Here is an 18646-nt window from a genome sequence, read left to right as displayed (position 1 = left end):
GACCCATTGTCTCGTTTGATGTCGTGACGAGTTTAGCGCGATCAGTGGGTCTAGTAGACTAGGCAAGTCACACTTTTCAAAAATCTTATCCGTCCGAATAGAATGTCAGATTTTGCCACTTGTCTAGGGGGCAGATCAATTCGGGCGATTTCGGTTGCCATCGTGAGTGTGCCATTGTATAGCGAAAAGTAAATTAGTTTACTTGCTGCGTAATCTGACTGAACTGCATGTAATCAGACCATCAAAAAGATCACCTATTTTATTTGGAAATATTTCGACATCTATCAAATATTTACTATTTATTTATGTATTCGTCATTAGAATGAATAGCCCAGAAAAAGAAATTAGTTTTTTGAAAGGCCTTAATATGGCTTTTTTGTAACTTTTTGGACTTTAAATAAAAGCCGTCATTATTATAAGCCATTTTATTGGTATTTACCTCAAAGATTAATGTATTTCATTTTACTATAGGAAATTGTCGTCGTTGTTTTTAATATCCGGTATCCGGCCGGATAGTGAGCTACTATCCGGTATCCGGCCGGATAGTAAATTTAGGCCGGATATCCGGCCTACCGGATAGTTACCGGATATCCGTTTCATCTCTACAATACAATAGGGGTATTCAAAAAAATCTGACACTATTAAAATCAAGTAAGGTTTTCAGAGCTAAAATAAAGTAGTAAGCCCAATAATGAGAAAGTGATTATTTGGAATATTGAAGAAGTGTGTGCATGCGTGTAGTGTGGCGGTGGCTAAAACTTGAAGCAATAAACACTTAAATTTTGCCACATAGTTTTAGTGGTTAAATAAACATTACCGAATTGCATCAAGGCAAAAAAATACGCTAAATGGCCAGTGACCATTTTATAAAATCTCTCAAATAAATATTTTAGCATTTTTTCTTAATTACTCCTTTGCACTTACAACAAACTTGATGATCAGCCTTTACTTTTCTAAAATGCAAATTAAATTCTTGCTTAAATATCTTTCTATACATAGACTCTTTTACAGGCACAACATTATCCTTATTGCAATCATTAAAATACATTGTGTACATTTGCTTTATACTTAAATTAGACTCAAGAAATTGTTTCCTTTTAGAAAACTGTTTGACAGGTTTCGAATTTTCTGTACTGAAAGACATTATGTGCTTTCTCACTCTGTCTTTAACTTCAGAAGGCAAGGAATGAGCACTGGCTTCGGACAAGCCTCTACCATCAGGTTTGGGTATATTCATCTCAGATTTGCCAAGATGCACATTATAAACAGGCTTCTGAGATATTGCTAGTGTACCTAAATAGAAATTCTTACATACAGTATGTCTAACTGCTCGAACTAGGAAGAAATATTTAAAGGAATGTTTTCTTCTGTGACTTTCATCATCCGATTTGTGTTTTATATAGTTTCTTTCTGTAGTGTTTAGTAAAAAATGTTTCTTTTCATTAGCATTTAAAGAGTAGAATGCTTTGAATATGTGTTCTCGGTCTATATCACTGATTCTCTCACTGCATTTGTATTTGCATGACTTGAGGCAGTCCTTTGTATTTTTGACTCTTCTCTCTGGGACATATTTTCCTCTTCTGCTGACGTATGCTTCGCCTCTTTGATGCTTCACTTTTCGTATATTACAAGCCCATGTACCTGGATTGGGTTTGGGATTTCTGATCCTTTTAGGACGATTTGCAGTCTCTGTCTCTGTAGCAACTCTATTGTCTGGTTTAAACCTGAAAAATATAACAAATGTGGGTTATAATTTTTAGCATAAAATGCAAAACGTCATATCTTTAGCTCATTGTAAATATAACTTAAAAATTTAAATACAAATGAACTTACTCCACTGGTTTTGGTGGCAACATTTGCAAATGTACATCTGGTTCTAACTTAGTGACAACACACTGTTCCTCTTGGTAATTCTCATACTGTCCATAATAAGGCTGTTGGACTCCACCCAACACCAAATGCTGCTTCAATATTGACGGCACTTGCGGTAGTATCACATGTAAAGGTTGACCCATATCTGTGTTTTGTATGACCTGCGGTGCTTGTAACGTCTGCAAATTTTGCAAGTGCGTTTGCTGACATGACATAACGATATGGTTTTGTGACATATGGATCTCCGGAACATGAGTAACCGGTATGTGTAAGGATTTCGATGTGATAGTCTGCTGGTAAGTCACTTTCCTTGGGATGGCTGCAGAGATGGGTGCGATATGTGTATTATTTGAGGATTCTGAATTTTGGTGGTGGATACAGGCTGATGGTACACCTGAACAATATGAGGAATTGTTTGCTGTGGCTGCTGCATATGCTCCATTTTGTAGTGATGAAATCTGAAATGCACAAGAATAGTAGTAGGGTCATTTCGCCTGTTCGCGTCCATCGCCCAATTCGCGTCCATTTTGCCGATCTCCTTTTAAAAATCCTCGAAAACAAGTCAACTAACACACCAATCAAACGAAAAGTCATTACCGCTAATACGTCAATGTATAAGAGGCACGCACACATAGACAAAAGTCCTGTGCGTCCAACCATTCCTGTTTAGAAAAATAGTTAGTCTCGGCTGTTCAACAAGGAAGCTCACACGCGCTGCATGTTTAGATAAAAATTAGTGTGCAGCGGCGTGTTTGATGGTAAGTTTTATATTGTTTTATGTGAATTTTAGGATAGATAGCTATTTCTACAGTTTAATGATGAAAAAAGGTATAATGTTTATTATGAATTTGGTAATGTTTTTTATATTTAACGAATAAAATAAGGTGGACGCGAATTACTACATCGATTTTACAAAACTTCCACTTTGCGTCCACAATGGACGCAAACTATACCTATCCTCTATTAATAATAAACCAAATTGCGTCCACTGTTTTCGTTAAATACTTGCTTATAAAAAAAATTTTAAACATACTGTTTAATATTAATGTGTATAGGTAAGGTCATTTTAAGAATACAAGTTCGCCCATCTGACCCTAAGTGAGCTACTTTTATTTTAATTGATATTTTTGTTTTTGTTTAATTTTTTCCAAAATTTGACCTAAAAACTGCCTAATTTTTTTTTCTCGCGTGTTTTTAACCGCTTTTGTTATTTGATATTAATATCGAATATGTCTTTAGTCAAATAAATTCAATTTCAGATCCAGATAATGATTGGATAGCTAGTTACGAGCCGCGAAAGTTTAACAAAGGTACAAACCACGATAAAAATTTCAACTTGGAATTCGATTTAAAAAAAAATTAAAGGTGATAGTGGATTGCCAATGATCTTAAAAACATCTCTAGCTTCTCTTCTTTCCAATGATATGTCACGTCATGTAGTAATTAGATATTGAAATTCGTCAAAAATTCAAAGTTTAGGGAAGAAAATGGAACAATAATACAAAAGTAGTTGAACATGTCTAAATGTGGATTTCCAGTAAAAAGCAAGAATTGTTGGATACTGTTAAAAAAATAATTCGAGACGGAGAGTTTAAAAATAATTTCAAAGATGATCGTCCAGGTCAAAAAATGTTTGGCCTGAAATAGTACAAGTTTTACAAAACAATAAAACTTGTATTATTGAGCAGAGACGATGCACAGCATCTGGTGAGAGATGCGTCTACTTCCGGTGTAGTTTTTTACCATTTTATACCTTAAATGACGTCATTTCCGCAATTATTTAATAGGAATTGATTTGACTTACTTCCGTTTGCCGCCATTTTAGTCACCTGGGGGCGAGCTTGCTCGGAGTTCTTCATAGAGAGCTCACCAGGAGGCCTTCTTGGGATGCTGTGCATCGTCTCTGCTCAATAATACAAGTTTTATTGTTTTGTAAAACTTGTACTATTATTCGGCATGTGACGATGCACAGCATCTGGTGAGAGACTTGTTTATTAGCTCCTGGTGACTACTTACCAATGGCGCTATGTGATGAAAGTTTTCGAGTTTCTGTAACAGAACTAGATTAGAACATGATTAATTTCAGGGTATTAACATGTTTTGTTCTAAATGCACAGTGAGAGCAGCACTAATATCACAAAGTAGGAGGGTTTGTACTTTTGTATGTTTGAAATGAATAAACTGGGAAGCTACTGAACTGAATTCAGAAATTCTTTCCTCATTAAAATGCAGATTGAGTGTGTATTGATATAATTTGCCCGTATGGCAGTAAGATTCATGCGAGTCATCAACATAAGTTTATAATACAGGCGTACGATGTGATTGAAGAGTATCCAACATGCATGCTTTAGATCTGTTGATTGAAAGTTATTAATTAAATAATATGTTATTTGGTGTATCGGTCGTAGATCAGTTAATAAAAGTGTCTGCCTTATAATATTGCTATTATTGTTCTGCCTACACCAATATCTCATCAAATAATTTAATCTATGGCTAAATATCAACCCAAATTAAAGATGCCACAACGAAGTCAACAATGCCAGGAGAGGTTTTAAATCCAACAACCTTTATACTGTTTTTATCCATGTAGATTCCTAGTATTACTTGGTGTTGAAAAATAAATAAATAATGTGTTATTATATTCCGTTCGCCTCTGCTCGCCTGATTCCAGTAACTTACGCAACCGTAGCTAGGGCATACCTATGTTGTTTTTTGGGATTTGCTGTCATTTTTCCCAGTTGTTTGTCGCTGCCGTAACGGTGCCGAACTTACTCGTAGGTCAAGGTTTATTAACTTAATCTTGAAATTATTCAGGTGAGACTATGTTTTGTCATGTCAGCAGCTGATGTAGATGGTAGGAGAAAAATATACATAAGCTAGTCTACGAGAAGCCTCGTAAAGGTCACATTTTAGATACCTACTGTTGGGTTTAAGGCCTTTATCGGGAAGTGAAATTGGTTAAGCTTTTATGCTTAGTAAGAAAATTAAAGTTATCTTTAATATAGTTTTAGATTAGTAATACCAGCCCCCCTAGACAAGTAGCACTTTTTGATCGAATCGAAAATTGGATAGGTACGTTATAACTTCATATAGAAAAAAGAAGGCTAATCGTCCATCCTTCGACTGGTTTGCGATTTTAAAGTGAATTTTGTCTAGACCCACAGGGCATAAAGGTAGTAGAAGAGTAGATAAACGATTTAGTCTAGCAAATAAATCTTGCTGTCGAGCTTCAAGAGGTAAGTATATAGCTACGACTGTTTTCCTTAGGCCATTAGTTTAACCACCAAGGCCAGGTTATTTTATAAGTTTTTAAAGTGGGTTTTTGCCAGGTATGTTTTAGGAACGATACCTTATTACCCCCAACTCAACATACTAAAAAATTACATGTTACCTGATCCTGACGTGGAGGTCACCATGTGGTAAGAACATGGTGGAGATTCTGTATTTTGAGGGTCGGCCTCGAGCCCTGCTAAGAAAAGCCAGAAAGGTCACTTCGAGGTGCTAAGCAGGTACCTTTTGCTGTGGTGAGAAACGGGACAGCAAAGATTTAGCCTAGTTTACCACCATAGCCACCCTGGTTGAAGTCGTTGCAAAGGCTGCTGGTGAATCTCTGTGGGGTCTCTGGATATCCAGTTTCCCGAACTTTTGGAATATTTACCTTTAGATTTGAACCCAGGAGATGCCACTAAGTAGGTTGTTTTCCCCGTAAATCGACCTAGATCGTCAGATAAATTTGATTGAATCGACCTGGGAGATAATATTTTGCGCTGTCAGAGCTATTTTTACCCGACTGAACCGAAAGGAGGTGATGTTTTTCAAGTTGAAAAGTTAGAGAGACAGTTCCAATAGAGGCTCTGAATGTGCCCCTTCCTCCCTTAGTTTCGAGTATAAGCTATGCTTTGATTGTCCGATAGCAAAATTAGTGAACGCACATGAAATGAATGAAAGAATGAGAAATCCCCCATCGCTGATTATGATTTCTGATATTTTGTAGACATCCAGATGGTTGTTAAGAGATGTTGAGCTGGAGTCTTGTGTATTGGATCGGTTGTGTGGGGTCGAGTTGTGATGAGCCCTCACTGGAGATCAAGCTTACCATTATAGGCACTTGTTGAGTCGTATAGATTTCGTATTTACCGACAAAATCCTTAGAGATGACGACTTGTTGAACCTGAGTTCACGTAATTGACAAGGTTTAAAGTGTTCCAGAAGATAAAATGTTACACACTAACCTTCCGTTCCAGTAGTTGCTGTCTCGCCTGGTTTGTCAAAGGTGACGAGGTTTAGTAAGTAGTTTGTGATTGTATTAATGTTTTTCGGTATGCAGTAGAGAACGAGAGATTGATAATTTTAGGGTACCTTGACAAGACATGCGGAGAGGCCGGCGGTGTCTCTGTGATCGGTATCTGCATCCAGATTTAGAATTTAGCATTCAACTACTTCAGATCGGATCAATACTTACATAATTGTATCTAATGATTAAAAATGATTAGGACGTTTAATAGAATAGGTTGTTTGGTCTGTCCTTCTTGCGAAGGAATATTGTGAGGAGCAGGCTCATGCTGAGCGGTGCCTTATCTGGTAATTTCAGCACCTGTTTTAACAGGATTTCGGTTTATTTGGTCAGCGTTAGACAGTCAAGAGTGTTAAAACGCTGAATAAAGCACGGCGTTGAAGGGACAAGCACCGGCTTGGAGGTGAATGGCAGACGCATCCCTGGAACCATTGTCAGGTAACAGGTTGACCTCCGCAGTCTGATGACGCCTGCCACTGCCTAAGATACGCTCAAAGGCAGCCTCCGTAGAATTTGCTGAGTGGAAAGTCACTTGACTTTGCTATTCTTATTTGGTCAGCGCTAGACAGTCAAGAGTGTTGAGACGCTGAATAAAGCACGGCGTTGCAGGTGCAGGGGCAAGCACCGGCTTGGAGGTGAATAGCAGACGCATCCCTGGAACCATTGTCAGGTAACAGGTTGACCTCCGCAGTCTGATGACGCCTACCACTGCCTAAGATACGCTCAAAGGCAGCCTCCGTAGAATTTGCTGAGTGGAAAGTCACTTGACTTTGCTATTCTTATTTGGTCAGCGCTAGACAGTCAAGAGTGTTAAGACGCTGAATAAAGCACGGCGTTGCAGGGGCAAGCATCGGCTTGGAGGGACTGATTTGGAATCCTTGGCTTTTTGTTCTAAATCAAAGGGAGTTATTTTGAGGCTTATGTATTTGCTTTAAAGATAATAAGATGTGTAGGTAAAGGTTACTTATTAGTATTTGACGATTTGTAAGAACTAATTTAATCAGTCTAAGCAAATAAAGATATTGTTATGTTTTGATTTTGCTTGAAGTGACCGGCTAGAGAACCAAGGTCGGATTATTTTTTAGATATCACCAGTACGAGCACAGGGTGATTTTTCCGAACAAAAATCCAGCACTGGGAGGGTGCTCCTCGCACAATGCTTATTAGGAATTTTAGCCAGGATACGCTCGTGACATGTTCAAATTCAAATTCAAAAACGTTTATTGCATGTCACATTACAATTTATATGTTGTTGCAAAATAGAAGTATACATGTTCGATGTACTTAGCACATTTTGTCATACTTATTAAGCTTCTTGATTTGCAAAAAACATTAGAATTTAATAATTCAAGCTGTAAGCTGGCTCAGTGTTGGGGGTGGCCACCCAGTCTACTAATAGTTGTAGTTTAAAGTGCTTTGTTGATGTGGTAAAGCATTTGTAGGTGCTTTATTTTATGAGCACAATGAGCCTTTTTAAATGGGTATTTATTAAGAAACTCGTACCAGAAAGAGTTATCGTTCGATTGTGGTGATGCTAACAACGTATTTTGATTGGTAATGTTTGCGATTGGGGCTGACGGGGCCGCCGTTAAAATTGTATAAGATGGTTGTGGGTACGTTATTCAATCTATTTATACAATATAGAGATTCGCGAGAATGCTCATTTGATCGAAAAGAGTGTTAAAGCTATCAGAATCCCACGTACCTCGTTTCATCCGTTTTGAATCTCGCCGGGGTCCGAGTTTCTCCGGTATCCGACGCTCTGGGTCCACCTGCTCGTCGTCCGGAAGACACTCGTCCCCTTTGGCGCCAACCACCATCACGTACATGTCGTTCGCGGTCACACACGCGCGGTCAATTGCACTTTTTAATTTTAAACTTAGTATAAGAACGTTGAGAAATAAATTATTTCAGTAAAAATCTGAGCAGAGTTTCTGCTTACGATGTTGCTAGTTTGGAAGTTAAAGACGCTATGAAGAACTCCGAGCAAGCTCGCCCCCAGGTGACTAAAATGGCGGCAAACGGAAGTAAGTCAAATCAATTCCTATTAAATAATTGCGGAAATGACGTCATTTAAGGTATAAAATGGTAAAAAACTACACCGGAAGTAGACGCATCTCTCACCAGATGCTGTGCATCGTCACATGCCGAATAATAAAGAATTTTTTACTTAAACCGATGTTGAGAAGAATTATTTTTATTTTTTAAAGTGAGTTTTAAATGATGATAATGTTGATTTTTAATAATTAAGTTTATTGTTAAATAAAGAAATTGTTCAAATACAATCTTTCTTTAATAATTCTTAAAAATATCACCCCTATATTCCTTTTCTAAGCTGCTGGACGCTAAATGGTCCACGGGTGGACGCAATTTGGACTTTGTGGACGCAAACTGGGTATAACGCCTAATTCTGAAGTTTATCTATTTTAAAAGAAAACGCAAGATGTTTCTAATACAACTGAAAGTTAATCTTAAAATAGAATATATAATGAATACATTACACAAATTTGTCATAGAAATGAGTACTGGGGCATTTTTATTATCGCCGTCAAACTTGCCAACTGCACTAAATGGACGCGAACAGGCGAAATGACCCTATATCATTATAGTTGTAGTTAAGTTTTTGTCACAACTTTGAAAAGTCAGTTCTGTTATTTAATTTCCAATAAGAATAATTTAGAACCACACTTTTAATAAAACATTGAATTAGGCACACAAAAGATTACACACCTAGTTTCAGAAAAACAAACAAACTTGAATGATTCTAATGAAACATCTATCCTAGTCAAAACTTTATTTTACAATGTAAATGATGAAAGTTTGTTACACTCTTAGATTAATAAATTTATTAATCTAAGGTTACACTATAGAGGCAAGTAGTTACATACCTTTAGTAAAGATAATTTAATTTGAATTGTAACTTTTTGTAAACAATTAATAATGCCACAGTTCCAACTTGATTCAGGGAAAACAATACCAATACAAATAAAACGAGATACAACCTCGGCACATTAATAAAATAAACATGAATGAATGACTGACAGCAGTCACTCACGTCTCACGTCACGTCAGACAACATTCAGTGATAGTGATGTATTGATTCGATAAGATAGTGCCACTATCGAAATCTGCCACAGAGGAGGCGCAGCAGACCAGTCTCGTCTCATCCACCTAGACAAGTTGCAAGAAGTCGCACGCAACACGTGACTGTTGTAGTTTTGAAAGGTCTTGCTGTGGCATTTTTTGTATGAGAATACTTCGCTCCGTGAAAGGATTTTCCGAGCGATCAAAAATTGCCACTTGTCCACAAGAGACAGGGTTATTCCACTTATCAAAACATGATGGTATGATTACTCCACCCAATGTAACTTATGCGCTACTATTTTAATAAAATTAAGCTTTGCTAAAAAAATTAAAGAAGATAATTTGGTTTCTAAATATCGCACCTTACGGTGCAATAACGTCACTTATGCAATTTTTTTCAAAACTTAACTGATTATGAGAAAATACTCCAATCTACCTCTTTACTTGGTATTTTAAATAAGTTAAGTTTTGAAAAAATTGCATAAGTGACGTTATTGCACCGTAGGTAGGTGCGATATTATTCCTTTCTATTCAGTTACCAATCGATAAAAAGTATGTATGTTATTGATACAACACTACTCTTTTTTTTTTTTTGACACAAACAGCTATTAGGCTTTGGCTTTCCACTAATTGGCCAGACATTTGAGCTCAAAAATGTTGCAAGTTCTAGTTTACAAAAACTACTGACGCACGTTAAAATAAGATTATACAGTGTGAGTCACGTTAAAGTGTACATATGAAAATAGATGAAACTAGACCTATTTTTATCGACAAAAAAGAGGTCAAAAATTTTTTGAGATTTTTTTTTAATTTTTTATAGAATTTTTTTTCTTCCAATTACTTATTGTAAAGAAAACGTAATAACTTTTAAACTAAGAGGTATATCCTAATAAAATAAAAACAGTAATAATGCTAAATAACAGGTGATACTAAAAAAAATACATAAAATACACAAAAAAGGCCAACAAATAATAAAAATGATACTTTTTGAAAAAAATCTGCTTTTAAATTCGTGTTTTTTTTGGTTATTTGATAAATTTCTCCAAAAAATGCCCCTATAACCGGTGGTTTTTATTACTTTGTATTATTCTCTATCGTATTACCTCCGTAAAACCAAAAATCGCATGTCTCTATCCATGTCACAACGTTTGCAATGATCGTTTGAACTAAGCCTCTCCGGGCGCGCCATTCAACGCTTCGTTAACAACGAAACTGAAAATGGCTCTAGATTTGTAATTTTGATAAAGACAAGTTAGATTTCAAATAAAAACAAAAGATTTCGAAGTAAAAGAAGCATTTTAGTTAAAATTAAAATTTTCTCTACCTGCAGCGGAGAATAATGTTGTGGCAGGCCTTTGTTCAAACGATCATAGCAAATGTTGTGATAGGGATAGAGACATGTGATTTTTGGTTTTACGAAGGTAATACGATAGAAAATAATACAAAGTAATAAAAATCACCGGTTATAGGGGCATTTTTTGGAGAAATTTATCAAATAACCAAAAAAACACGAATTTAAAAGCAGTTTTTTTTTTTCAAAAAGTATCATTTTTTATTATTTGTTGGCCTTTTTTGTGTATTTTATGTATTTTTTTAGTATCGCCTGTTATTTAGCATTATTACTGTTTTTATTTTATTAGGATATACCGCTTAGTTTAAAAGTTATTACGTTTTCTTTACAATAAGTAATAGGAAGAAAAAAAATTCTATAAAAATTTAAAAAAAAAACTCAAAAATTTTTTGAACTCTTTTTTGTCGATAAAAATAGGTCTAATTTCATCTATTTTCATATGTACACTTTAACGTGACTCACACTGTATTATTTTTTCTAAAATTGTTTATATAGTCGTCGCGTTACTGTGAGTTGTCTGAATATTTTTTCCTTAAATTTTATCAATCAATTTAAGGTTGAAAGAAGTTTTAAATAATGTGAAATATTTATTACACGTGAAGAACAACACATAAAAATTCAAGCTCGTTCTTGAAAAGTTATTAATGTATGAATATTTATAATGAAATTAATTATTTTTAAATTACGCAAATTATTAATACGTAACGTAAAATAATGTAAAAATAAACATAATTCTATTTACAAGGCCAAAGTAGCTGACCTGTCGCATTCCTATAAGAACATAGTTTCAAATAGACACACACAGCCCCCTTAGACTTTTTTTAAAGTAATTACTTCGAACTGAAGGCATTGCGAAATTACAACTGCCACGTTTTGCCACTTGGCAGAAGAGTAAAAGAATACCTTTCAGCTTTATAACTTTTATGAATCGCATTGGAGATAGGTAATGCTAATAAAATCACCGTTTGAAACTCAAAATTTCAATAAAACACATTAAAACGAGTATAGGTTCAAAAATATATTTTCCTATAACATTTCTATACTTTACAATTTGGTCAATTAACTATTTATTGATACAATTTTTTATTTGGCATAATATTCTATACTACTATTTTATAATTATCACAGAGATATTGAGGATTTTAAATCCGTTTCAATAATATTGTATTGCTTGTAAAAGGTTGATAAAAAATACTTCCTCAAGATCACTAGATCAGCGTATGAAATTAAAATTGAAATAGGTAGGTACTTATTCTAAAAACAAGTGTTAATAACTCTAATCAATAGAATATTTTTTCCATTCAACATTATTTTTTTAAATGGTGTGAATTTGTTTCACTTAAAAGTTAGGTAGGTGAAGTACATGAGATGTCCTCATAATAGTTTTAATACTACCTACATTAAAAATGCATGATAAATGTCAAACAAAAAATAACGAATTTTAAAAAATAGAACTACGTTGTAAATTCTTTAATCAGTCATTGATTGTGCACTGACTAATATTACTTATTTATTTAGTCTGAAACTTATTTTCTAAAAAGTGGTATACATAATCGTATACAACTAACATAATAGCTCCACTAGGGCCCAGCCGGAGAACTTTTGGCAACAGACCTTTGTAAAGAGCACGAAAACTGAAAACAAAAATAGTATACCTATTAGATACGTGGTTTGGTGGTAAATCCAATAAAACTCAACAAATTACTTTGATTCACGCAAATTAAAATTTTCCTTGGCTAACGCTCAATTATTGTGAGATAAAATTATTTTAATTGCAATCAAACACTTTTTATTGATAATAATTATCAATGATTATTGTAATAAAGAGTAGAGAAAATAAAGAGTTCACCAAAAACAAAAATTATATTATTCATTACGAGATACGACGTAGCGTATAGTTATAAATGTTAATCTTTATCATTATCAATTAAGTAGGTATGCACAACTTTGTCGCATCTATTTGAGAAGTGCATTTGGGGCATGGAATATACAAATTGATGTACATTTGTAAATAATGACAGTGTACCAAATTCTTGTTTAAAATACACGTCGGACGGACGCAAAGTCCGGTAACATTGAATTGGCAGCTAGCCAAAAGTTTAGGTAGGCTAAACGATACTGTATCTATGCTATATTATTTTCTGTGTGATGTGATTTCAAAGAACTAAATAAAGTTGTTTTTAATTACACACGTCAGTAAACGTGACAATACAAGTAGTAAAAAACTGTTACTATGAAATAATGTTATTGTTCGAGAGTAAATTCGATAAATAAAATTAAATAGAAACGCTCTGGTTTTAAAGAGTCATAAAAAGAAGCTACTCGTATTTCGTATAACTTACCCTTCTTCTCTGTAAACTAAAATGATTGCCCCCGTCGTGGAAGAATATTTAACGACACCCGGAGTCGGCTGTGGTCCTTGTATACGACTTTTTGCCACATCAAATGGTATGTTTACACAGGAACCAAGAACTCCTGATGTGAAACCAATTGCTACCTTTCGGCCAAACTCTAGAAGTGGATCCTGTAATAAAAGCAAAAGAACTGATTTTTAGAAAGAAAAGTTACAGAAGTGCACACACAAAACATGAAAGGTTTGATCTTGTTCGAAAACTCGATGCCAGTAGAGTAGAGCACACAAAATAAAGCACGTTAGTTTGTTCAAATTCATATCTCGATTTACTCAGCGAAGTTGGTTACTTGAAATTGTCTTTCTGTGCCAACAAAATACCTAAGTATGCGCGGATCGCTTGACTACGCCGTGGGAAAAGCCTAGTTTATTTTTTATTAGACAAGAAGCTAGCAGCTACTAAATGCTATAAAACTAAGAGAAGTATGATTATAATCTATACTAATATTATAAAGCTGAAGAGTTTGTTTGTTTGTTTATTTGAACGCGCTAATCTCAGGAACTACTGGTTCGATTTGAAAAATTCTTTCGGTGTTAGAAAGCCCATTTAGCGCGGAAGGCTATAATAGGCTATATACCATCACGCTATGAGTAATAGACGCAGAGCAACAATGAAAAATGTTGCAAAAACGGGTTTTCACGCGTACGAAGCCACGGGCACAGCTAGTCACATGATAAAACTGTTAGTTACACAAACTATCTCTAGCAAATAAGATAACAAATGCTTGTTAAAATTATATTTATGTTTATTTGATTTGAATTGGGCTGTCTCTACTCAGATAAAATAGATAAGTTATACAAAATTATTCTAGCCAAGACATTATTAGTTTCACAAAAATGTATCTTTATGGTTTTACGAAATTTTTAATTTATTTTTAAGATTTTTTAATAGAAACTGCATCAGTTATTGTAATTCTGTTTCTAAATATTATTATTTTGGAATGGTAGGTATCACAATTTTTCATGCACTTATCTTATCTCGGGAATAAACACTATTCTCGAGAGAAGCGCGATAAATAAAGTTGTTACGTAAAATTTATTTACTAAACGGTATTACAAAAGCTATTACTCTTCTTCAGAGCTCAAAATAAAGGTTGAACACTGAATGTTGATGATTACTTACTTGATTTTCTGGAATGTATCCTTTGACGCTATGATAAAATCCGAAGTACACCATGTTGAAAACTCCATTTCTTGCGATTGTAGCCGTAAGTCCCTTGTTTAGCCCTCTGAATCCGAGACCATTTTCTCGGACTATTTGTCTCGTAACAGACCAAGTGCTTGGTATTTCGGTGGCTAAGGCCCTGTTAGACTGTAAAGTAACCTTGACCACCTCAAAAGGGTTTACCAAAATGGCTTCAGTGATTCCTGCTCCCAGGCCAGCTAGAGCAAACGTCTGAAATTCAACATTAAGCACCTTTAAAAACTATTTGCTTTGTAGTTTGTGCTAGCGGTATAATTTTTTTTTTTTTTAAATTAGTAAAACAAAGATAAAGCCACCTTTCGATTTTCTGACAACATTATTACTTACTATGAATTAGTTTTTAATGAGTTTACATAATTCAAGTGACGAGAACGATTTAGAACCGAAAACTCATCAATATTCTATGCACCATCATTTGCTAATAAATAAGTTGCGTGGAAAGTGAAAGCATGGATATTATCATTAGGTATGTTAATCCTAATTAACTAAGTATCATTGGAAACAACTACATACTTAATTCCATATTAAATGGGCTTTAATGTAAACAGAAAAAAATTGTTTTAGGTAATAAAATATATTAATCGCATCAAGCTACCATAAACGAGTAGGTAGGCAGGCTACGTCCTTTACGGCGGGATCTCGGTAGTCGGTGGTAGTGATGAGTACAAAAAAATGATAGCTAAAAAAAAACCATAACATACAGCAAAATGCCTTGTTACGCTAATTATTTACTTTGTGGTTTGAACAGGTGACGAATTTCAAGCCAAATTGGTAATACTGTCTGCTGATTTGCAAATAAGCCAATTTGTTACTATTGTGAAAACAAAGCATTTAATTTGTCACACAGCCAACACAGTTTGAATGAGAAGTTTGCTAAACTTACTTGCTATTGATGTAGGTATCTGACTGATTTTTTTATAGTTTAATAGAGTTTAATATGTTATAAAGCTATCAAATTCCGACAAGGCGACGTTATCAATAAAGTGCTTAAGTACCTAATAACGTGGTTGTCGTTTTAATAATTAAATAGACTTAAATTACCCAGTTAATGACTATGCAATGCAATGCATGTGTCGCAGTCGGATTGTATAATCCGCCGTTTTACATTACCACTAGGCATTTTACATTACAGCTCTGTTTTGTAATACGGCGGTTCAACGTTTAGGCGGATTGTCATTGCGATACGTTCTTCAATACGGCGGCCAACGTTTAGCCACATCGTACTACTATTTAGATTGTAGGGTGACCATACTTGCAAAATAAAACAATGTTTAATGAAAATTAATTTTAATAAGACAGATTTCTTCTCACGATTTTCCTTAGTAATTAAGTAAGAATTATTATCTTCGTTACTGTAAGTAATACTAAATTATACATTTGGCTTCAGTCATTTTTTTTGTATATTTATAAATAACAGGGGACAGCCATCTCAAAACAAATAAACTTTTTTTGAAAGTTAATAATATAATAAAATATTTGGCTTTCGTAATTTTTAAACATAATGAGTAGTCACAAGGTACAAACATTTTAAATAAAAAGATATCTCAAAATCTTCACCGGCCACTGTCCTAAGATCAAACTTTTTGCACCAATAATGTTGAATAGGATTCCGCCGAACACCAGAATCCATAGCCACTTTAACGGTTTTGATGTGGGCTATAACCTCCAAAACTCGGTCCCTTGTCCACGGATTTTTGACTGTTCCACATTATGAAGAATAGAAATTCTACAATTGCAAGTTAAAATTTGTTCTTAAACTCACTGTCGACACATATTTATAACGTTTTCTTCATTAGATTCAGAAATAACTCCGTAATTTAGCAACACATTTTCTGCATCCGATGCCATTGTAGTTATTGTTATGTCAGGCAGCGCCACGGTATTGAAAATGGGAACTAAAAATAAAATTGTCAAAGCGGCGCACTATGGAGCGAAATTGCGATTTATGGACATAGCGATTTTTTTCACAATTTCTATTTGAAAAAAATACCTATCGATAGGTTACGTTATTCTGATGAATAAATGCTGCACAAGTTTTTCTCTAAAACCAATAGTTTGACTGGAAAAAAATATTTTCCATTTTCGTTGTATGGAATGAAACATAAAGTGGTCGATTTCGACTAAGCCTTGACAGATCTTGCTTTGAAACTACTTGAGCCTTGTTCTATGGCTTGTTGATTGTAATCCTACGCTATCAGCGCGCATCCAAAGTTGCCCGTTCACAAGTTATGAGGTTCTGAAAAATTAAAAAAAAGTAAGTAAAAGTGACTTTTTTTTGGATATCTTTAAAGATTTAACAAAAATATAAAGATTTTATACGTTAATAATGTAAATTAACCTTAAATTACTGCTAAAAACACATTTTAATAAACTTAAAAGGAATTAAATCACCGATTTTTTTTTTCACAATTTCTGTTTAAAAAATATATCTATCGATAGGGTATGTTATTCTGATGAATAAATATTACGAACGTTTTTCTCTAAAACCAATAGTTTGGCTGGAAAAAAATATTTTCCATTTTCCTTGTATGGAATGAAACATAAAGTGGTCGATTTCGACTAAGCCTTGACAGATTTTGCTTTGAAACTACTTGAGCCTTGTTTTATGGCTTGTTGACTATAATCCTGCACTAACAGCGCGCGCCCAAAGTTGCCCGTTCAGAAGTTATGAGGTTCCAAAAAATGAAAATTAAAGTAAGTAAAATTGACTTTTCTTTAGATAAAACGACAAGAGAAAGGTTAATTACATTATTAAAGTATATAATTTTCATGTTTTAGTTTAATCTTTAATGATTTATACCCAAAAAAGACACTTTTACTTACTTTAATTTTCATTTTTCGGAACCTCATAACTTCTGAACAGGCAACTTTGGGCGCGCGCTGTTAGTGCAGGATTATAGTCAACAAGCCATAAAACAAGGCTTAAGTAGTTTCAAAGCAAAATCTGTCAAGGCTTAGTCGAAATCGACCACTTTATGTTTCATTCCATACAACGAAAATGGAAAATATTTTTTTCCAGCCAAACTATTGGTTTTAGAGAAAAACGTTCGTAATATTTATTCATCAGAATAACATACCCTATCGATAGGTATTTTTTTTAAACAGAAATTGTGAAAAAAAAATCGGCGATTTAATTCCTTTTAAGTTTATTAAAATGTGTTTTTAGCAGTAATTTAAGGTTAATTTACATTATTAACGTATAAAATCTTTATATTTTTGTTAAATCTTTAAAGATATCCAAAAAAAAGTCACTTTTACTTACTTTTTTTTAATTTTTCAGAACCTCATAACTTGTGAACGGGCAACTTTGGATGCGCGCTGATAGCGTAGGATTACAGTCAACAAGCTATAGAACAAGGCTCAAGTAGTTTCAAAGCAAGATCTGTCAAGGCTTAGTCGAAATCGACCACTTTATGTTTCATTCCATACAACGAAAATGGAAAATATTTTTTTCCAGTCAAACTATTGGTTTTAGAGAAAAACTTGTGCAGCATTTATTCATCAGAATAACGTAACCTATCGATAGGTATTTTTTTCAAATAGAAATTGTGAAAAAAATCGCTATGTCCATAAATCGCAATTTCGCTCCATAGTGCGGCGGGTAATGACACGCTGTTTTACATTGCGGCTAGCCGTATTGAAGAACGTTTGGCGCCGAATACATTCCGGCGGATTTTCATTCAGCCGTTTTCAATCCGCCTAAACGTTGAACCGCCGTATTACAAAACAGAGCTGTAATGTAAAATGCCTAGTGGTAATGTAAAACGGCGGATTATACAATACGACTGCGACACATGCACTGAATCATGTACATATTTTATCAAGATATTAATGTAATGAATAGGTAGTGAAACAAATAAATAAGTAAAAATAAATTTTAAAGCGAAATAAACGAAAATAAAAATCTCACTAAAGGAGTTGGTGTACTGGAGCCAAACATAAAAAACCTTTTATATTGTTCGAAGGTCAAGAATTTCACAGCGCGTTTTGGTGTCTCAGCGAGGATGGGAGGCAGAATTCCTTTCCAGAATGATGTCACACCTTCGTATTTGTACATTTTCTTCATACAATCCACGATTCCAGTGTAATAATGAGGATCGGAATGTTTGGACGAAGTTTTTGTTGCCTGGAGTTGTAGCCGGGTCTTCACAAGGTCTAATGGATGCATTATACACACTTCTATAAATCCTGCACTTCCTCCCGCACCAATTTGCATTGCTGCTTGTTTTAATAGTTTCTCAATATCAGCCATTTCAGTTTAATGTCCAAGTTTTCTCAATTATAAAAAATTCAAAACTTTTTAACACTTTTTTGAGACGTCTACTGCTGTCAAAGTTAATGACACGAATAAAATAAACTTTTGTTTGTGTTTCTTATCTCTGGGACTAATGATGTCACACAATTTTATTGAGCTCAATTGAGCTATAGTGT

At 34.4% G+C, this 18646-nt stretch overlaps 2 protein-coding genes across 2 annotated transcripts; both read right to left on the bottom strand.

Annotated features, from left to right (window-relative positions):
• Window positions 1-609: 609 nt before the first annotated feature.
• Window positions 610-9196, bottom strand: LOC135078126 (uncharacterized). The gene is made up of 3 exons (XM_063972708.1): window positions 9055-9196; window positions 1834-2330; window positions 610-1724 (listed from the first exon to the last, which is right to left on the bottom strand). The coding sequence occupies exons 2-3, from the start codon at window positions 2106-2108 to the stop codon at window positions 890-892; spliced, it is 1110 nt and encodes a 369-aa protein (XP_063828778.1). The 5' UTR covers window positions 2109-2330; window positions 9055-9196; the 3' UTR covers window positions 610-889.
• Window positions 9197-11604: 2408 nt separating this feature from the next.
• Window positions 11605-18566, bottom strand: LOC135078125 (mitochondrial 2-oxodicarboxylate carrier). Its single transcript, XM_063972707.1, has 4 exons — window positions 18126-18566; window positions 14135-14407; window positions 12944-13125; window positions 11605-12235 (listed from the first exon to the last, which is right to left on the bottom strand). Exons 1-4 carry the CDS (start codon window positions 18465-18467, stop codon window positions 12112-12114), a joined length of 921 nt encoding a protein of 306 aa, XP_063828777.1. The 5' UTR covers window positions 18468-18566; the 3' UTR covers window positions 11605-12111.
• Window positions 18567-18646: the final 80 nt, after the last annotated feature.

The sequence above is a fragment of the Ostrinia nubilalis genome, chromosome 14 (genome assembly GCF_963855985.1).
Source record: "Ostrinia nubilalis chromosome 14, ilOstNubi1.1, whole genome shotgun sequence".
Taxonomy (NCBI): Eukaryota; Metazoa; Arthropoda; class Insecta; order Lepidoptera; family Crambidae; genus Ostrinia; species Ostrinia nubilalis.
This window is presented reverse-complemented; position numbering and strand designations above follow the sequence as displayed.